Genomic DNA, 18,227 nt, shown 5'->3' on the forward strand with positions numbered 1-18,227 from the left:
CCTTCTACAAGTGGCTATCCAGTTTTCCCAGCACCATTTATTGAATAAGGATTCTTTTCCCCAGTGAATGTTTTGTAAGAAACTCCCAAACAGATTTCCAGACTGGCTGTACCATTCGCATCCCTACCCGCAATGGATGAATGATCCAGTTTCTCCATATCCTTACCAGCATTTAGTGTTGTTACTGCTTTTTAGTTTAGCCATTCTGATATATAGGTAGTGATACCTCATTGTGGTTTTAAATTGCATCTCCCAATAGCTCATGATGTTGAACATCTTTGCACATGTTTGCTATCTGTATATCCTCTTCTATGAAATGCCTTTCCATGACTTTTGCCCATTTTCTAATTGGATGGTTTGTTCTTTTATTGTTGAGTTTTGAGATTCTTTATACATTCTAGATAAGAGTTTTTTATTGAACATAAGGTTTGCAAATATTTTCTCTCATTGTGTAGCTTGTCTTTTTATCCTATTCACAGGGTCTTTCGCAGAGCAAAAGATTTTACTTTTGATGAAGTCAAGTTTATCAATTTTTCTATATATGGGTTGTGTTTGGTATCAAGTCTAAGAAACAACTCTTTGCCTAGCTATATATGCAAATGTTCTCCTATTTTTTTTTATTATATATTTTTTCTCTTTCTTGTTTCTTTTTCTTATATGTCTATAATACCAGTAAATTTTTAATAAAACTTTTATAGTTTTATATTTTACATTTAGCTCTATGATCTTTTTTTAGCAATTTTTTTCTTTCAGACTCATCTATGATCATTTTGAGTTAATTTTTGTGTAAGATAGGACGTTTAGGTCGAGGTTCATTTTTTGCCTATAGATGTTCACTTGCTCCAGAATCACCAAATTGCTCTTGCACTTTTGTCAAAAATCAGTTAGGCATATCGATGTAGGTCTGTTTCTGGGTTCTCTGTTCTGGTCTAGTTATTTATGTGTCTGTCTCTCTGCCTATATCACAGTCTTAATTAATGTAGCCATATAATAAGTCTTAAAACCATGTAGACTGATTCCTTGCAGTCTATTCTTTTTCAAAATTGTTTCAGCTCTTCTACTTCCTTTGTCTTCCCATATAAATTTTGGAATAATCTTGTCTACATCTATAAAAATTCTTCCTGGGATTTTGATAGGAATTGGCTAAACCTCTATATCAATCTGGGAAAAATCAACTTCTTTGCTATGTTGAATCTTCCAATCTGTGAACAAGGCATATCCCTCTATTTATTTAGAGCTTTGATATTTTTCATCAGTGTTGTGTAGTTTTCGGTGTACAAGTCCTGTACATGTTTTGCTTGATTTACACCTAAGTGGTTTTTGTGCAATAGTAAATGATACTGAACTTTTCATTCTGTTGTCTATGTGTTCATTGCTAGTATATAGAAATGCAGTTGATTTTTATATGCCGTTTGTCCTGAGACCTTGCTGAACTCACTTATTATTTCTAGGAGTTTCTTTGTTGAGTCCTTGAGATTTTCCACATGGACAATCATGTCAACTGCAAATAAAGATAATTTTACTTCTTTTTCCCCATATGTGTGTGTTTTATTTAATTTCCTTGCTTTAATAGACTAGAGCTTCCAGTATTATGTTGAATAGTAGTGGCAAGAGCAGACATCCTTGCTTTGCTGCCAGTCTTAGAAGGAAAACAGTCAGTCTTTCACTGTTAAGTGTGAGGTTAGCTGGAGGTTTATTATAGATATTCTTTATGAAGTTGAGGACATTCCCCTCTATTCCTGGTTTTCTGAGAGTTTTTACCATGAATGGTGTTGAATTTTGTCAGGTGCTTTTTCTGCATTAAATGATATGATCATGTGATTTAAATTATGACCACGGAGTTCTACTCAGCCACAAAAAATGATGGTGATCCAGCACCACTTGCATTATCCTGGATAGAGCTGGGCCCATTCTACCAAGTGAAGTATCACAAGAATGGAAAAACAAACACCATATGTACTTACCATCAAATTGGTATTAACTGACTTAACTTACCAACATTTAAGTGCACATATAGTAGTAACATTCATAAGGTGTCAGGCAAGTGGGGTAAGGAGGAGGGGATGGGTATATACACACCTAAAGGGTGTGGTGCACACTGTCTGGGGAATGGACATGCTTGAAGCTCTGACTCGGGTGGGGCAAGGGCAATATATGTAACCTATACATTTGTATCACCATAATATGCTGAAATTAAAAAAATAATTTCTATGAAATAAATAAAAATAAATTATTTTTTGAGATGATTGTAGATTCATATGCATTTGTAAGAAGTAATACAGATAGAGGCCACACAGCCTTCAGCTAGATTCCCCTAATGATAACATCATGCAAAATGATAGTACAGTATCACAACTGGGATGTTGACATTGATACAGTCCAGATGCAGAACATTTCCATCACCACATGTATCCCTCAAGTTGCCCATTTATGGACACATCTACTTCCCTCCCATACCCAATCCCTCCTGAATCCCTGGTACCCACTTATCAGTTTTTCATTTCTATAGCTTTGTCATTTCAAGACTATTATATGAATGGAATCATATAGTATTTAAACTTTGGGGCTTGTCTTTTTCACTCAGCATAACTCTCTGCAGATTAATTAGGTCATTGTGTATATCAACAGTAACTTTCTTTGTATTGCTGAGTAGTAATTCCATGGTATACAGGTACCACAGTTTGTTTAGCCCTTAACCCACTGAAGCATTTCTAGATTGTTTTCAGTTTTGGGCTATTATGAATAAAGCCTACTATAAACAGTTATGTGCAGGTTTTTGTATAAATACAAGTCTTCATTCCTCTGGGATAAATGCCCACAAGTGTAATTGCTGGGTCATATAGTAGTTGCATGTTTAGTTTTTTAAGGAACTGCCAAACTGTGCCAGAAGTGCAACTTCTGGGTCATATGGGAGTTGTATCTTTAGTTTTATAAGAAACTGCCAAACTGATTTCCAGACTGGCTGTATCATTTACATCCCCACCAGCAATGTAAGAGTGATCCAGTTTCTCTACATCCTCACCACCATTTGGTGTTGTCATTATCTTTTTTTATAAAGATGAAATACATATAACAATTCAGTAGCATTTAGTACATTCATAATATTATGCAACCATCACCTTTGTCTAGTTTCTAAACGTTTGCCATCACCCCCAAATAAAAATTCATACTCATTAAGCAACTAGTCCTCATTCTCTCCCTCCTGTCATGTCCTGGCAACCACCCATTTACTTTCTGTCTCTATGTATTTATCTATCCCAGACATTTTATATTAATGGACTCATACAGTATGTGACCTTTTGTGACTGGCTTCCTTCACTTAGCATAATGTTTTCAAGGTTCATAATGTTTGAATGTGTTATCAGCACTTCATTCCTTTGAATGGTGAATAATATTCCACTGTATGGAATTTTGTTTATTCATTTATCCATTGATGGACATTTGGGTTGTTTCCACCTCTGATTATTGTGAATAGTACTGCTATGAACATTGAAATGACAAGGAAATAAAGAGTGTAAAAGTATTTGTTTGAGTACCTATTTTCAGTTCTTTTGAGTATATACCTAGGAGTGGAATTGTGAGGTCCAATAGTAATTCTATGTTTAACTATTTGAGAAATCATCAAACTGTTTTCCACAGTGACTATAACATTTTACATTCCCATAAGCAATGTATGAAGGTTCCAATTTTTCTACCTCCTTGCCAACACTTGTTATTTTCATGTTTTTTTTATTATAGACATCCTAGTGAGTGGGAAGTGGTGTGTCATGATTCTGATTGGCATTTTTCTAATGACTAATAATGTTGAACATCCTTATGTGTGTTTATTGACCATTTATATATCTTCTTTGGGGATGTGTCTATTGAAGTCCTTTGCCCATTTTTTTTTATTGCATTGTTTGTCTTTTTATCATTGCCTTGTAAGACTTGCTTGTATATTCTGGATACTAGGCTTTTATCCACAGGATTCTGAAATATTTTCTCCCATTCTGTAGGTTATCTTTTCACTTTCTTGATAATGTCCTTTGATGGGCAAAAGCTTTTAATTGAATGAAGTCTAATTTATCTACTTTTTTTTCTTTTTTTTTTTTTTGCTGCTCATGTTTTTGGTGTCATAGCTAAGGATCCATTGCCAAATCCAAGGTCATGAAGATTTACTTTTATGTTTTCTTCCAAGAGTTTTATAATTTTAATGCCAATGCTTAAGTTGCTGACCCATTTTGAGCTGAGTTTTGTATATGATGTGAGGTAGGGACCCACTTCATTTACTTGCATGTGGATATTCAGTTATCACAGGACTATTTTTTGAAGAGACTATTCTTTCCCCCATTGAGTGTTCTTGACAACCTTGTTGGAAATAAATTGGCCATAGATTTATGGGTTTATATCTGATTTCTCAAGTCTATTCCATTGATATATTTGTCTATTCTCATATCAGTACGACACTATTTTGATTACTGTAGCTTCATAGTAAATTTTGAAATCAGGAAGTGAGTCCTCTAACTTTTCTTTCTTTTTTCAATATTGTTTTGAGGTAATCATATAATTTTTATTCTTTTCTTTTTAATATGGTGGATCACATGGATTGACTTTTGAATATTGAGCCAGCCTTGCATCCCTAGAATAAACCCAACTTGATCAGGGTATATAATTCTTTTCATAAAGTGCTACAATTTTCTTAAGGATTTTTGTGTCTGTATTCGTAAAAGATACTGGTCTATTGTTTTCTATTTTTGTATAGTACTTGTTTTTGCTGTCAAGGTAAAACAATGAGTTGGGAAAGGTTCCCTCCTGTTTTCCTTGCTGGAAGTGTTTATGTAGAATTGGTGCTATATCTTTAAACAATTGGCATAATTCTCTAATTAGACCATCAGAGGCTACAGTTTTTATTTTAGGAGATTTTTTAAATTATGAATTTGATTTGTTTCATAATTATAAGTCTATTCAGATTATTTCATATTGGATACATTTTGGTAGTTTGTACTTTTAGAATGATTGGTCAATTTCATCTAAGTTTCCAAATTTATATATGCAGAATTCACAATATTCCCTAATCCTTTTCATGTCTGCAGGGTCTGTAGTAATAATCCCCTTTTTCAATGGAGATATTAGTAATTTATATCTTCTCTTTATTTCCTTGTCAATCTTGCTAGAGACTTGTTAATTTTATTAATTTTGTCAAAGAACTAACTTTTTTCCCATTGAGCTTCTTTATTGTTTTTCTGTTTAATATTATTGATTTTGATTTTTGATTATTTTCATCCTTCTGCTTGCTTTGTGTTTATTTTGCTCTTCTTTTTCTGGGTTCTTTAAGTGGGAATTTAGATTATTGATTTTAGACTTTACCTCATTTCTAATGTAAGCATTTAGTTCTATAAATTTTCCTCTCAGCTCAGCTTTACTGATGTTCCACAAATTTTGATATATTTTCATTTTCATTCAGTTCAATGTAGTTTTTATTTCTCTTAAGACCCCCTTCTTTGACCCACAAATTTATTTAAAGTGTGCTGTTTAATTTCTAGGTGTTTGGAGATTTTCATGTTGTCTTTCTGTACTGTTTCCTATTTGATTCCATTATAGTCAAAGAAAGTATTATGTATTATTTTAATTCTTTTATATTTTTCTGGCATTTTATGGTCCATAATATGTCTATCTTGATATATATTCTTTTGATTCTTGAAAAAATGTAAATTTTATTATTTTTCAGTGGAACATTCTATAATGTCAGTTAGGTCCTATTGAAATCTTTTGTTTGGTTCAAAACTTGTTGATTTTCTGTCTAGTTCTGTCAATTGTTGAGAGAGGCTGTTGAAGTCTTCAACTATAAATGTGGATTTTTCTACTTCTCCTTTCAGTCCTAGTAACATTTGCTTACTACGTTTTGAAGCTCTGTTGTTCAGAACATACATATTTAGGGTTACTATGTCTTCTTATTTGATTGACCCTTTTATCATTATGTAATGTCTCTAGCCATCCCTGCTAATTTTCTTTGCTCTGAAGTTTACTTTATTACTAGAGCCACTTCTATTTTTTTAATCTCTGTCTTTTATTTGGTATATTTAAACCATTTTCATTTAATGTAGTTATCAATATAAATTAGTGCTTAGTTCTGCCCATTTATTTTTGTTTTCTGTTTATTCTCTGGTTTTCGTTTTTCTCTTTTCTTTTTTCTGACTTCTTGTGGGTTCGTTGCATAATTATTAGTATTCTATTTGATTCATGTATAAAGTTTTTCAGTCTATATTTTTGTAAAACATTTTTAGTGGTTGCTGTAGGCATTACATATGTATATACACACATACAACTTATAATGGTGTATTGGTGTTGACATTTTCCCAGTTTCAGTGAGGTGTAGAAATCTTACTTGTTTTCATCCCTTTCCCTCCCTCCTCATTTATAATGTAATGATGTTAAGAATTTCTTCCACATACATTTAGAACCACATCAGATAATGTTATAATTGGTGCTTCAACCATGAAACATAATTTAGAAAACTCAAGAAGAGGAAGAACGTCTATGATATTTATCCATATTTTTCTCTCTCCATTGTTCTTTCTGCCTGATGTCCAAGATTTTTTCTTTTATCATTCCTTTCTGCTTAGAGAATTTCTTTTAGAGATTCTCTTAGTTGACAAATTCTCTCAGTTTCCCTTCATCTCAGAATGTCTTGATCCCCCTTCTGTATCTATCTGTAGTATGCTATAATATATATAATTCTATACTCACTGAGTATAGAATTCTGGGTTGACAGATCTATTTTTACAGTACTTGAAAAATATTGTGCCATTTCCTTCTGGCTTCCATGGTTTCTGATCAAAAGTCCACTGTCATTCAAAATTTCTTTTCCTCTATAGGTAAGGTGTCATTTCCCTCTCACTGCATTCAAGGCTTTGTCTTCACATTTCAGAATTTTGGCTATCATGAGTCTTGGAATGGATTTCTTTGGACTTATACTGTTTGAGGTTCACTCAACTTTTTACATTTCCAGATTTATGTCTTTTGTCAGATTTGGGGAGTTTCAGCAACTATTTCTTTGGATACTTTTTTAAGTCTCATTCTCCCTTTCCTCTCCTGGAATTCCAATGACATTAAAGTTACATCTTTTGTTAATAATTCCATATGTCCCTGATTCTCTTTTCATTTTTTTCTAGTCTGTTTTCTTTCTGTTTGCATTGGGTAATTTCTGTTGTTCTATATTAATTCTTTCCTCTGTCCTTTCTATTATCTTCTTGATCCCCTCCATTGAGTTTATGTAAGTTATTGTATTTTGCGTTATAAATTTCTATTTGGTTCTTCTATATATTTTCTGTTTCTTTGCTGAAAATTATATTTCTTTGCTGAAACTTTCTCTGTTTTTTCACTTGTTTCAAGCATGGTCATAATTGTTGGTTGAAGCATTTTAACCAGATAATTTTAACATCTGTGTCATCTTGCTGTTGGCATCTCTTGATAATATTTTTCATCAGCTTGAGATCTTCTCAGTTCTTGGTATGACAAGCACTTTTGTATTAAAACTTGGATATTTGGGATATTGTGTTAAAAGAATGGATCATATTTAAATCTTCTGTTTTAACTGACTTCCTATGACACTGCTCTGCCATGGAAGGGGGACACCATCTTATTTCTGTCAGATGAGTATAGAAGTCCAGGTTTCCCATTTAGCCTTCATTGACATTAGGGAAGTTAGTCACATTACTGCTGGGCAGGGTTGAGAGTTCATCTCCCCACTAGGCCTCTAGTGATACCACCCTAGTAGGGATGGGGAAGAACACCTCATTACTTCCAAGTGAAGGTGAAGTCTAGGCCTCCCCCACTTGCCCTTTGCTGATGGTATGGAATGGGTTTAGCTAGATTAGAACACAGTTATTATCTAAAGGTTTTCTATCCTGATAGGCTACCCCTTTGCTGGTTCTTTTGCTAGACAGAGCAGGCTTTTGTTGGGGCCTTTTTGTCAGTGCCCATTGGCATTCTGGGTTATGGGCTTCTTCAGCTTCAAGTCTGACATATATAAGGCAAAAAGAAAATCCAGGAAAGTCAATGCTACATCATTGCTCAGGTCCCAAGGTCTCTAGCTAGTCTACCCTTTTATTTCCACCTTTTGGTATCTTGTTATATTTGTTCTATATGTGATATCCAGAGGTTTTGGTTGTACTCAGTAGGAGAATGAGAAAAAGTACTTCTCAATCTTTCCAGAGGTAGAAGTTTGGACATTGAGATTTTAGAGCCTGGTGCTATATTGCATAGGAGGTTTATGGGAAGTAGAGGTGCCTTTATATATGAATGCGTTAACAGAGCTCTTATTTCAGGTCTACCCATGAAAAACAAAAATAAATGACGGCTTTCTCTGGGTTTTCATATGTCTGCTTATCCATTGTAGAAAGCATACATTGGAGTTGATGTGGTCATCTCCTGCCCAGTTAGTTTCCTTTAAACCAGTGCACCAGGGTTTCATGAGCCTCTTTCAACATCCACTGCTTCCTTCCAATGTCTGTAAGGCTTTGAACTGTTGGTCAGTTCGCTTGGCTTAGGTCTTAACCAGGCCAGAATCGTTCTATAGACCATAAGGCTTACTCTAGTAGAGCTGAAGGGGCCCTAAGTCATCACCTGATTCAACCACCATGTTTTTTTTATATATATAAGGAAACTGCATCTCAAAAATCAGAAAAACCTTTCCCTGGGTCCCACTACATATCACACAAAATTAAAGCCAGACCTGGGACCCACATTCCCTGCCTGTAAGCCCAGAACTTTGTTCTGCCCCCTGGCCAACGACTGCCATTTCATCCCAGCCAACTGCCTCACAGAAGTGGCCCTCATCCTTGGGGGTGCGGGTGCTCAATGAGGGTGGTGGGGTGGGAAGAGAGACAGGGAAAGAATGTGGCTGACTCCACACAAACCTGTCCTCAAAGTGAAAGTCTGTGATTCATGGGGTCAGTAGTCTCATCTTCTTATCTGAAAGACAGTGTACTTTTTGTCTCCTTAAGCCCTGTGTCTAGGTCGTTTGGGAAGCGCCTTGGAGAGTCAAGAATAAAATTGCAGGTCAAACAATGGATGACTGGAAAAGTCGGCTTGTAATCAAGAGCATACTTCCCCATTTCGCCATGGTGGGAAATCGTCAGGAGCCCAGAAAGCTCCAGGAATCGGTCAGATAATGGGATATGGGGGGAGGGGGTGTTGAATGCTTCTAATCTTAAACATGAACATAAGATGTGTTATTGAAATTCTCTGTGCAAGTTTGGTGGCAAGGAACCCACCCCAAATATAAGGAGCTCAAATTTGATCTAGAAAAGATCTGGGAGATGAGCTGCCTCTGCCACTTGTGGGTTTCTGGAAGAGTTGGAAATACAGTCCAAGGCTCCACCTGGACTCCCAGTCCAGTGATCTCTACACTGCACCCCTTTGAGGAGAAAAAAGAGGAAAGATGGGAGGGAAGAAGATTCTACTTTTTCTCTTAATAGAAACCAGTCAGAACGGCAAGCCCTGGATATATTTTATGAGATTCCTAGTATGACTGAGAACAAGAAGCCAGTGAATAGAACAAAGAAAGGGCTTCCCATTCAACTATCTGGCCCTAGTGTCCTTTTTTAAACTCATTTGACACACTTCTACTTTCTTCCCTGGGAACCCAGACATCATCCAAGTGTCTGGAACTCAGCGTTAGGGATTGCATTGATAGTTTTACGGGACAGGATGATGATAGAAGGGGCCATGAGAGCCATTGGCTGGTTAAATTTGACAATAAAAACCTGCAACACTGCCAATCTACCAAGATTAGCTCAGCAGGAGTTGCAGAACACAATGGCTGTTATCTCAGGGTATTAGGCCCACAGAGGAATGACTTGCTTAATCTCTGAAATTAATAGAGCAGAGAGGAAATTGCTCTTATAGAGCCATGGGTCTGCTTCCTTCCTGTTCATAGAACCAGAATGGCTGGGCTCTGAGGTAATGCTATTTCACATAACTAGAAGGTCTGTCTTCTCTAATTCCAAGGGCAATCCACTTTCAGCAAGTCAGCTTTCTATTTATTTTGAGATTCTGATATGTGCACAGGTGTGGGAGAAGGTGATTGAAATGTTGCTTCTTTTTTTTCCTCATTGTCAACCACCAACAATGTATTGAGAATGTGATATTGAGTTGATTGTATGAATGTTTACAAAACTTGATTTACTGACATCCCAGCTGTCACAGAGATGGCAGTCAGGTGGGATGGCAGAGATGGAAGTACTCCTTGGCAAGCAGCCTGTCCTCCAAATTGCCAGGGTTTAGTCAGGCATCTTCTAGAAGGACATCTCTAACCTCCATCCTAATTACCCTTTTTATTTCTGTCTTCTTTTTTATGGTCAGCAACTGAGTCAGTAATGGAAAACTTCCTGGTAATGCACTCAGAGTGCATGATCAGTTTCACCGTGACTTTAAATTTCTCCTTTGTTTCCCACTTGTTTCCATTTACTTGGGCCAAATCCTAGGAGAAAAGGGTGGGCAGGTTGTAGTTGCAGGGGTCTTCTTCCCCTTATGCTCACCCCCTCCACCTATACTCTTTTAAAAAGTGTGACTAGTAAGTAATTGCTTTGATTTTGATCACTACAGAGCTCAATGCTGTATTCCAGAGAAGATTGTTCTTAAAATTGGTCCTTGGCGTGGCCATTTGTGCTCTTACTCTGCAGAAGTTGTCACTGCTTACACCATTCAGGGCTTGACTTCTATTTGCAGGTGGCTCGATAGCCCTTTCTAAGCCTTTGCTAAAACTCACATTTATTGCATTAGAGTCACACCTTGGACTAGATCAAAATCACCCTTTCTGCCTCCTCTGTGGCACACCTCATTCTCTTCCTTTGGCTCTGACTGGCTCATTTCTGAAACTCCAAGCTGTCCTAGAAGACCGGATCCAAAAAATATGCCTCAGGCTCCGTAAGCAACTCCCTCAGATGATTCTTCTTCACAGTCGAAACCACATTTGTCTTCATGGAAAATACATATGGTCTCCAAAGGGGGTGACACTGAGAGATGCCACTCCTTTGGCTGGGCCTGCCAGTTGCTGCTGCTACCACTGGGGAGCAGCCAGGGCAGCTCTTGGTCTGAGAACAGCTGAATTTTCATGGTCAATCAATCCCTGTAGCCTCCAGAAGGTACCTGGTGCTAACATCGGACCCTGTTGTACACACTAAGGATCTCGGCATTTGGATGGTTGTGGACTGAGGGAAAGAGGCTGACAGATTAAAAGTACAGTGGCCTGGGAGTCCACCAAGAAACCTGCAGTTCACACAAGCTATTGAAGGGTCTGGCCTAGAACGTGAGTGGCAGACGGAAGTCCTTTGCAAGAGCTGGGCTTACATTTCCAGGGTGTGGTCTTAGTTGAATCTCAGATGTTTTCATTGTTTGCTCTCCCTTTGACACTTCATAACATCCTGGGATGACATCTTGAACACTAATCCCAGTAAAATGGGCACATCTGGGAGCATATTTTTTCCACCACTCTCCTCATCCTGAAAGTATTCCTAACAGGAGAGCTGCTTCAGGCATTCAGCTTAACTGGTTCTCTTGTCCTTTACTGAAAAACACGCTAACAAAGAAAAAAAAAATGTCTCAACAGTCTTGAAATAAAATTATATCAGTCCCAGAGGAGCATTCTTTTTAAACAGCCTTTAGATTTACATATAAATAATTGAGTTCCCACTTACAGGAAAATGTGCATCTGGTGTGATAGTTGTTCTTAGCCTAAGACTAAGGCTCAGGATGCCTGGGTTCTAGTCTTGCATCTACTGCTATCTAGCCATAGGGTTTTCCCCATCTTTTGCTATCCCTGAGAAAAAAGTTCAAATGAACCAAGAGTAAGAATAACCCACCCTTAATTGGGCACTGACTAGGTGCTAGGCACTTTGCTAAGTATTTGGGGGACATTATCTCCTAACCCTCATGATAACCCTGAGAAGAAGAGGTTATTATTATCCGTAGGAAACTGAGGCTCAAAGAGGTTAAGCAGCTTGACCAAAGTCACAGACCTAAGAAGGGGCAGATCTCAGAGCCCAGTGTCATCAGCACCATACTTTTCTTCCTCTTAGATCCCAAAGCACATTGGAAACCACAAGATGCTGAATTCATGTCATGAATTCATCATAAGAAATATCAGCAATCCAAGTACCTTTTCAGCATTTGTTCATTCATTCAGTAGCATGATTACTTAATGACTCTTGTGATCTGGAGAAGAGTTTTAACTCTTTAACATTTGGACATCTATCCAAAGTTAATAAGATATCCAGTCTCTGTATGGAGTTTGAACAGGAGGCAGAAGTTAAGATCTTGACTCTTCTCCCAAATCAGTAGGTCAATTGGTTGCTGGTGCGAAGATCTCAAAGGTATTAGCACTCCGAGTTGGGAATGCTATGGAGCCTGCGTGGAGTTGAGATTCAGTGTGCATGTCACATGTCTATCTGTCTCAGTCTACACCTCACTGCAAGTGGCAAAGATTCCCCCAGCTCTGAGCAGCCACCCGTTCCATTCATAAGGCAGCTCCTAGACAAAATGGGGATGTTACAGTCATGAAATGTACCATTGGAGAAGGAAGTGAGCACTGTACTCTTTGCATATCTTCTGTGTTCAGCCATTTAATGTTAATAAATGACTCACTCTATTGGTTACAATGACTTGCCATGCCTAGTATTACTTCTGGGTTTCCCAGCCACTCTGTGGCTGGGTGGGGAGGTATTATTATCATTTTCATTTATAGATAAAGATAAAAAAGTCTAAGAAATATAGTGACTTTCAGAAGGATGGCCACCCAGAGGTGGGGAGCTACACCAAGTGCTGTCATTTGGTTGTCCCCAAATGCAGTGTGCTTTCTACACACAGTGTGACCAAAACCAACCCCTCAGCACGTCTCCTTCTCATTTCTAAATGCAAGTGGGGCTGAGGAAGGAGCCCCAGCATAATGGGGCATGTAGAGGATTTGGATGACTATAAAAATACCGGCCCCATTCTATCCATCCCTCTCCATTAGACTGGTGACCTTAGAAATAGCCAGTAAGAGGAGCTCTAGTCACCTCTTCCCCTGGTGTATGATCAGGTTTAAGATTTGTGCCCATCAGCTTTGGAGGCACATGCTTTTCCTAGCAAAGAGAATGCTGGACTCAACAAGAAGACCTCAGACTTGATTCCAGAGCTAGAGCTAGCACCTTGTGAGACCTTGAGCAAGTCTCTTTCCCCTTGAGGTCAGAGGGCGTTGGGTGTGGTCTCTAAGGACCTGTGGCCTTCTGCCACACTTCTAGAGTCCCTTCTGTGTGCCCAGCCCTATGCTAGACACAGTCTAGGAGCAAATTATGGCCAGGCTTCCTCCACTGGAAACAAATCCATCCTACTCTGTAGTTCTTGGTGGAACCAGGAGGAGAGTGGTTGAGTGGCTTTCTTGTGCAGGGTACTTTGCGTGCATTATCTCATTCGCTCCTGTGATATAGAGATTGATATTTTCACTTCCCCAAAGTGGAGGCTGAGGCTCAGAGATGATGGAGATTTTCCCAGTATCACACAGGCAAGAGGCTGTAAAGTCGGCTCTCAAACTCAAGTGCCAGCCTCCAAAGCTCCTCCTCCTTTGCTGCTTCCCATTTCCAGATTAGGAGCGCAGATATGTGTGGGGCCTTCTGGTGCTCAGCCTAGAGCAGTGTACAAAAGAGTCCCAAGTGCCCTGGAGCTTTTGTTCCAGTGACAGAGATAGCCCATATACAAGTGGAGTGGAAGCATCTTTACTTCATCCTGGTGGCTCCCTGGAGCCTTCTGACCGACATCACCCGCTGCCCAGCCTGGCAGAAAGACAGGCTACTTAACATCCCCATGGGGAGGTGGGGACAGCCAGCTGGAACTGGAGTGAATTGTGCGAACAGCACTCTTAGAAGTCTCGAGAGGAAGCCCAGGTTCAGGGGTTTGAGTCTTTGCCAGCATCCCCTGCCTTATGCAGTCTGTGGGCATGTCACAGGTGCAAAAGCTGGCCCCAAGAGACAGGAGCCCCTGTGCAGGGGTCCTGCTTCTAAGTCCCAGGTGGTCCCAGGGGCCAGCTCATTAGGGAAACAGCTGTCTCTGCCACTTCCTGAGATCTGGCACGAGTCTCTGGGCCTCATTTTTCGCATCAGTGAAGTAGGGTTAATAACTCTGCTCTCTGTCTACATCAGGGTTTCTGGGATGATAATGAACAAGGCATGGATGTGCACATGTTCCAAACCACACAAGGCGTGACTACTGTAAGCACTTTTTTAATGATTGGAGGTCAGAATTGGCTCTGAGTTTTTTGCCATCAGAAGGGTGATGGGAAATGTGTGTCCTGACCCCCAGGGATCCCACAGTCTCATCAGAAGCCCCACTGCACCGAGGAGAGCTGGATTTATGGTGTCACTATGAGCATTCTGGGTCAAGGGCTGCAGCGTGTATGTGCCTTTCTATTTTGAGGATCTTCCCTGTGGAGCATGCAGCTGTCCGCTCCCTTTGTTCCCTCCTCCTTCTCCTGAAGTAAGGGCCCTTTCCTGTTCCAGACACCCGACTTGCCTTCACACAGATCCCTTGCACGAGGGCTGAGCACTGCTCAGCTTGTAGGACACCACTGGACTTGGCATCTGGGTCTTGCCTGGGTAGCCTTGCTCAGCAAACCGGTGATCTGCCAATCGCAGTCTGTTTGAAGGGGAGGATGGGAGAGGAGCTCCACTTTGCAGCTGACTTCCACAGGCATCTGGGAGCTTGACAATGCTTATTTCTGAACTTTCAGGGACCCCTCTGGCTTTGTATGCATTCCTGCCTAGCCCCTTCCCTCAGTTTCCTTGACATTAGTCCAAAGGTAACAGGTATCTAGAGGTGGAACTGCCCCAGGGAGGAGTGGGGATGCTGCTGGACTCTAGGGCAGAGCTGAGGCTCAGGCTCCACTCCCATCTAGCGAGTGTGCAAACCTGGGGGCCATGCTCTGGGGGTGTGGCCCTGGGGCTCTCTGAACTCTGCACTGGCCTGTGCAGGCTGAGGCCCCTTGCTTTCACTGAAAGTCTCCAGCTGGAGGACTCAATGTTTCGCCTTTTACACATAGATATTTGAGTTATAAGCTGCCTCTGGCGTGCCACGTTCCAGACTTGTGGGGGAGAGGGGAGTATGTGCTTCTCAGGTTTGGGCTACAGATTTTGATCTCTGCAGTTGATATAGAATAATTTGCCCAAACCCTCCCCCTTCCTCTTTTTCCTCCCCTTCCTTCCTGCCTTTCCCTTCTCCTCCTCACCCTCTCCTCCCTTATTGCCAGATCCCCATCCCCCAAATTCCAAAGTTAGAAAAGCAAGCATGAGCCACAGGCCTGTGGCTTTCACCACTGGGGACACAGACCCAAGGCCCAGGCATGGCTCTGCTGTCACTGCCTCCCTCCCTCTTGGCCTCCTTGCCCTCACCTCCCCTTGCAGAGACCCACCTTTGTCCACCTCCCTCCAGTAATGCAAGTTTCATCACCCTCCCAAGCTCCATCCAGCACTCACTCATTCCTTGACCCCAAGAGCTGCTCCTGTGACCTTGCAGCTGGGACTCAGGACCTGGCACACAGAAAGTGCTCAATGAGTAGTGACTACTGTTCATCTTGGCCAGAAGTTCCCTTAGAAATTGTCCAGGCTACCTCCTTTGTGGGACACAAAAGAAAGTCAGGGACACACAGGGGGGAAAGGGCATGCCCCAAGTCATTGGACCAATTAGTGAATTCATCACAGTTTTTGACAAGTGATTGGCTCTAGGCCTCACACTGGAAATGGGAAGGGGACAGGATCATTTATAGAGTACCACCTTCTTCAATGGCAAATTCAAATCTGCAGATGCCAGCTGAATCCTGGCACGAGGTGAGGCACTTTGTGGGTATGGAGATGAGCAAGAAACCACCCTGGCCTTCAGAGTGTTGTGTGGTGGAGGCGGGCAATGCTTAGGCCAAACGTGGCAGCCTCAAGGGTGGCCAGAGCACCTGAGATTGGGGGGTAAGGGGTAGCAAGTGAGGGGAATTATCATAGAGACGCCAAAAGCCCAAGGGAGGAGGGTGTGTTTTAATTCCCTAGACAGTGAAAATTGTTCAACAGCCTACGAGGCTGTAAGGCAAGGCTGCAAGAGATGCTCTTTCCCTCCGCTGCCTGGCACCTGCTGACACTGTGTAGTAAGAAGCCTCATTAGTGCAGGGAGAGCATAGCATTTGGGACTGCTGCATAGCTCACACAGTTCAGAAAGGGTCACGTAACTTGCACCATGGTGTAGATCTTTAAGCTTTTCTGCTCCAAGAAGGCTACCTGTCCACTCCCCTGTGAGAAGGGGCCTATCTGGCCCCTGTCGTGTGAGGAGGGCAATTTAGAAAAAAACTCATTTCCCTCCAAGAAGATACTCATCTCACACTCTAGGTCAGGGGTTGGGAAAGTACAGCCTGTGAGCTAAATCCAGCCCATAGGCTGTTTTTGTAAATAAAGTTTTATTAACATAGAGCTATGCCCTGTCGTTAGCATGTCTACTACACAGAGTTTCAACAGAGACTGTACAGCCTACAAAGCCTGATATTTACTATTTCTTGAGAGTTCTTGCCTCTACATCTGTCCCTTTTCCTCCTATAACATTCATTTCTTCTGCTAGAAAGAGCTTTTCCAAACAGACGGAGCTGATCCTTCCTTTGTTTAACCCCCTACTCGTGGCTTCCCACTATGAACAGCATACAATCAAGCCCCTTCCCATAACCTGCAAGGCCCTCGGCCAGCTCATGGCTACTTCCCAGGCTCACTGTGCACCAGGTATGCTTCACTGCCTGCCCGGATCTGAAATAGGCCCAGAGCTTTCCCCCAGGGCCTTCCTACTTGCTGCCTTCCTGTGTGGAGTTTGCAGCACCCAGTCCTTTTCCTGGCCTGCTCCTTCCTGCATTCAGACCTTCACTTAAATGTCTCCTCCTCAGGAGAGCCACCAGCCACTCTATCATATCACCTATTTTTTTTTAATCTTTTAACTAATACTGCTCACATTCTGATCTTATTCTTTTTATTCGCTTGTTGTTTGCCCCACTAGAATTCCAGCTCTTTCTCTCTGGTTCACCACTTCTCTTCCTGGTGTGTGCTCATTCTGGTGGGGGTATCTGTTCTGGGCCCCCTGTGCAACCCCCCCTGTGCTCTTAGAATCCTTCATCTCTGTAGTTGGGGGAGCCTAGTGCCACTCTATCTACCTGTCTCTTTTTCTAGAACCAGCTTCAGGTGCTAAAGTTGTCTAGTGTTAGGGCTGCCTGTGTGATGCTGTCAGAAAAGCTAAACACTTTTGTGCCTCTTTTCCTCCTTCAAGTCAAGCCTTTACGGTTTAGAACAATGAACTTGGCCTATATAGAATACCTCCAGGAAGCCAGTCCCCAAACATCAACACTCAACATCTGCTTTCTGAATGTATGGCTTCAAAGAGCTAAGTGTACAGTAGCTCACTACTGTTCATTCTTTTGTTTTTTTAATCCACATGACATCTAAGGAACATAGAAATGCCTTGCCCTTGCCTGTAGTTAAATCTGACATAAAATTACCTTATTGGCAGCACGTTAACAAACAAAAATCTCCTGTGTTTTCCCCAGTAATTTAGCTTTAATTTTCCAGGTAAGAAAAAGATAATTATGAATGGCTACATGGGGACAGACTGTTTTGAGATTTCTGTTAATAACACATTCAGAGTAAGCCTTCTTCCTCTGACTGTCAGTGGAGCTCCATACAGAGTGGTATAACAAGAAGGAAATATGCTATGGGAACACCCCCATGCTCTCCAGCATCACCACCATGCCCATCGCCACTACCATCATCACCACTACTGTCATTGTCACCACTACCACCACCACCACCACTATTACCTCCATCATCACCACCATCACCGTCTCTACCATTACCATTGTTACTATCATCATCACCTCTACCACCACCACTCCACCACCACTTTCTCTCTCTCTCTCGTGCACATGCATGTGGGTATAAGAAACTTTCCATGATGCAGTCACAGACATTGTTCATATAGAGTGAAATAAATATAGGTTTTTAAATTATCATTTTCAGTATATAGCCTGCTCCTGTTGCTGTGTGCTTTGGAGCTGTGAAACATCAGCATGCGTTTGTGGCCAAAATTGAATTAGAATTCATTATAAGAAAGGGCAATACTCCCAAATGCACACTTCTAAAAAAAGACAGGTTTGGATGAGAGATCTTTCACTTCATAAAAGGATATACTGAGGATTTCTTTTC

General features: G+C 40.8%; 1 protein-coding gene across 2 annotated transcripts in view; it reads left to right on the forward strand.

The window, feature by feature from the left end:
- Positions 1 to 18,227, forward strand: part of LOC105865038 (mastermind-like domain-containing protein 1) — a 114,764-nt gene that overhangs the window by 70,285 nt on the left and 26,252 nt on the right. The window contains exon 2 of one of the 2 annotated variants that reach the window (XM_020284876.2): positions 8,985 to 9,143. In XM_020284876.2, coding sequence (XP_020140465.2) covers positions 9,048 to 9,143 — 96 coding nt within the window. In that variant the 5' untranslated portion in view covers positions 8,985 to 9,047. Of the gene's footprint in view, positions 1 to 7,763; positions 9,144 to 18,227 lie in introns of those variants that run through there. The other variant, XM_075999674.1, reaches the window with a different exon arrangement.

Source organism: Microcebus murinus, chromosome X, assembly GCF_040939455.1.
Source record: "Microcebus murinus isolate Inina chromosome X, M.murinus_Inina_mat1.0, whole genome shotgun sequence".
Lineage (NCBI taxonomy): Eukaryota > Metazoa > Chordata > Mammalia > Primates > Cheirogaleidae > Microcebus > Microcebus murinus.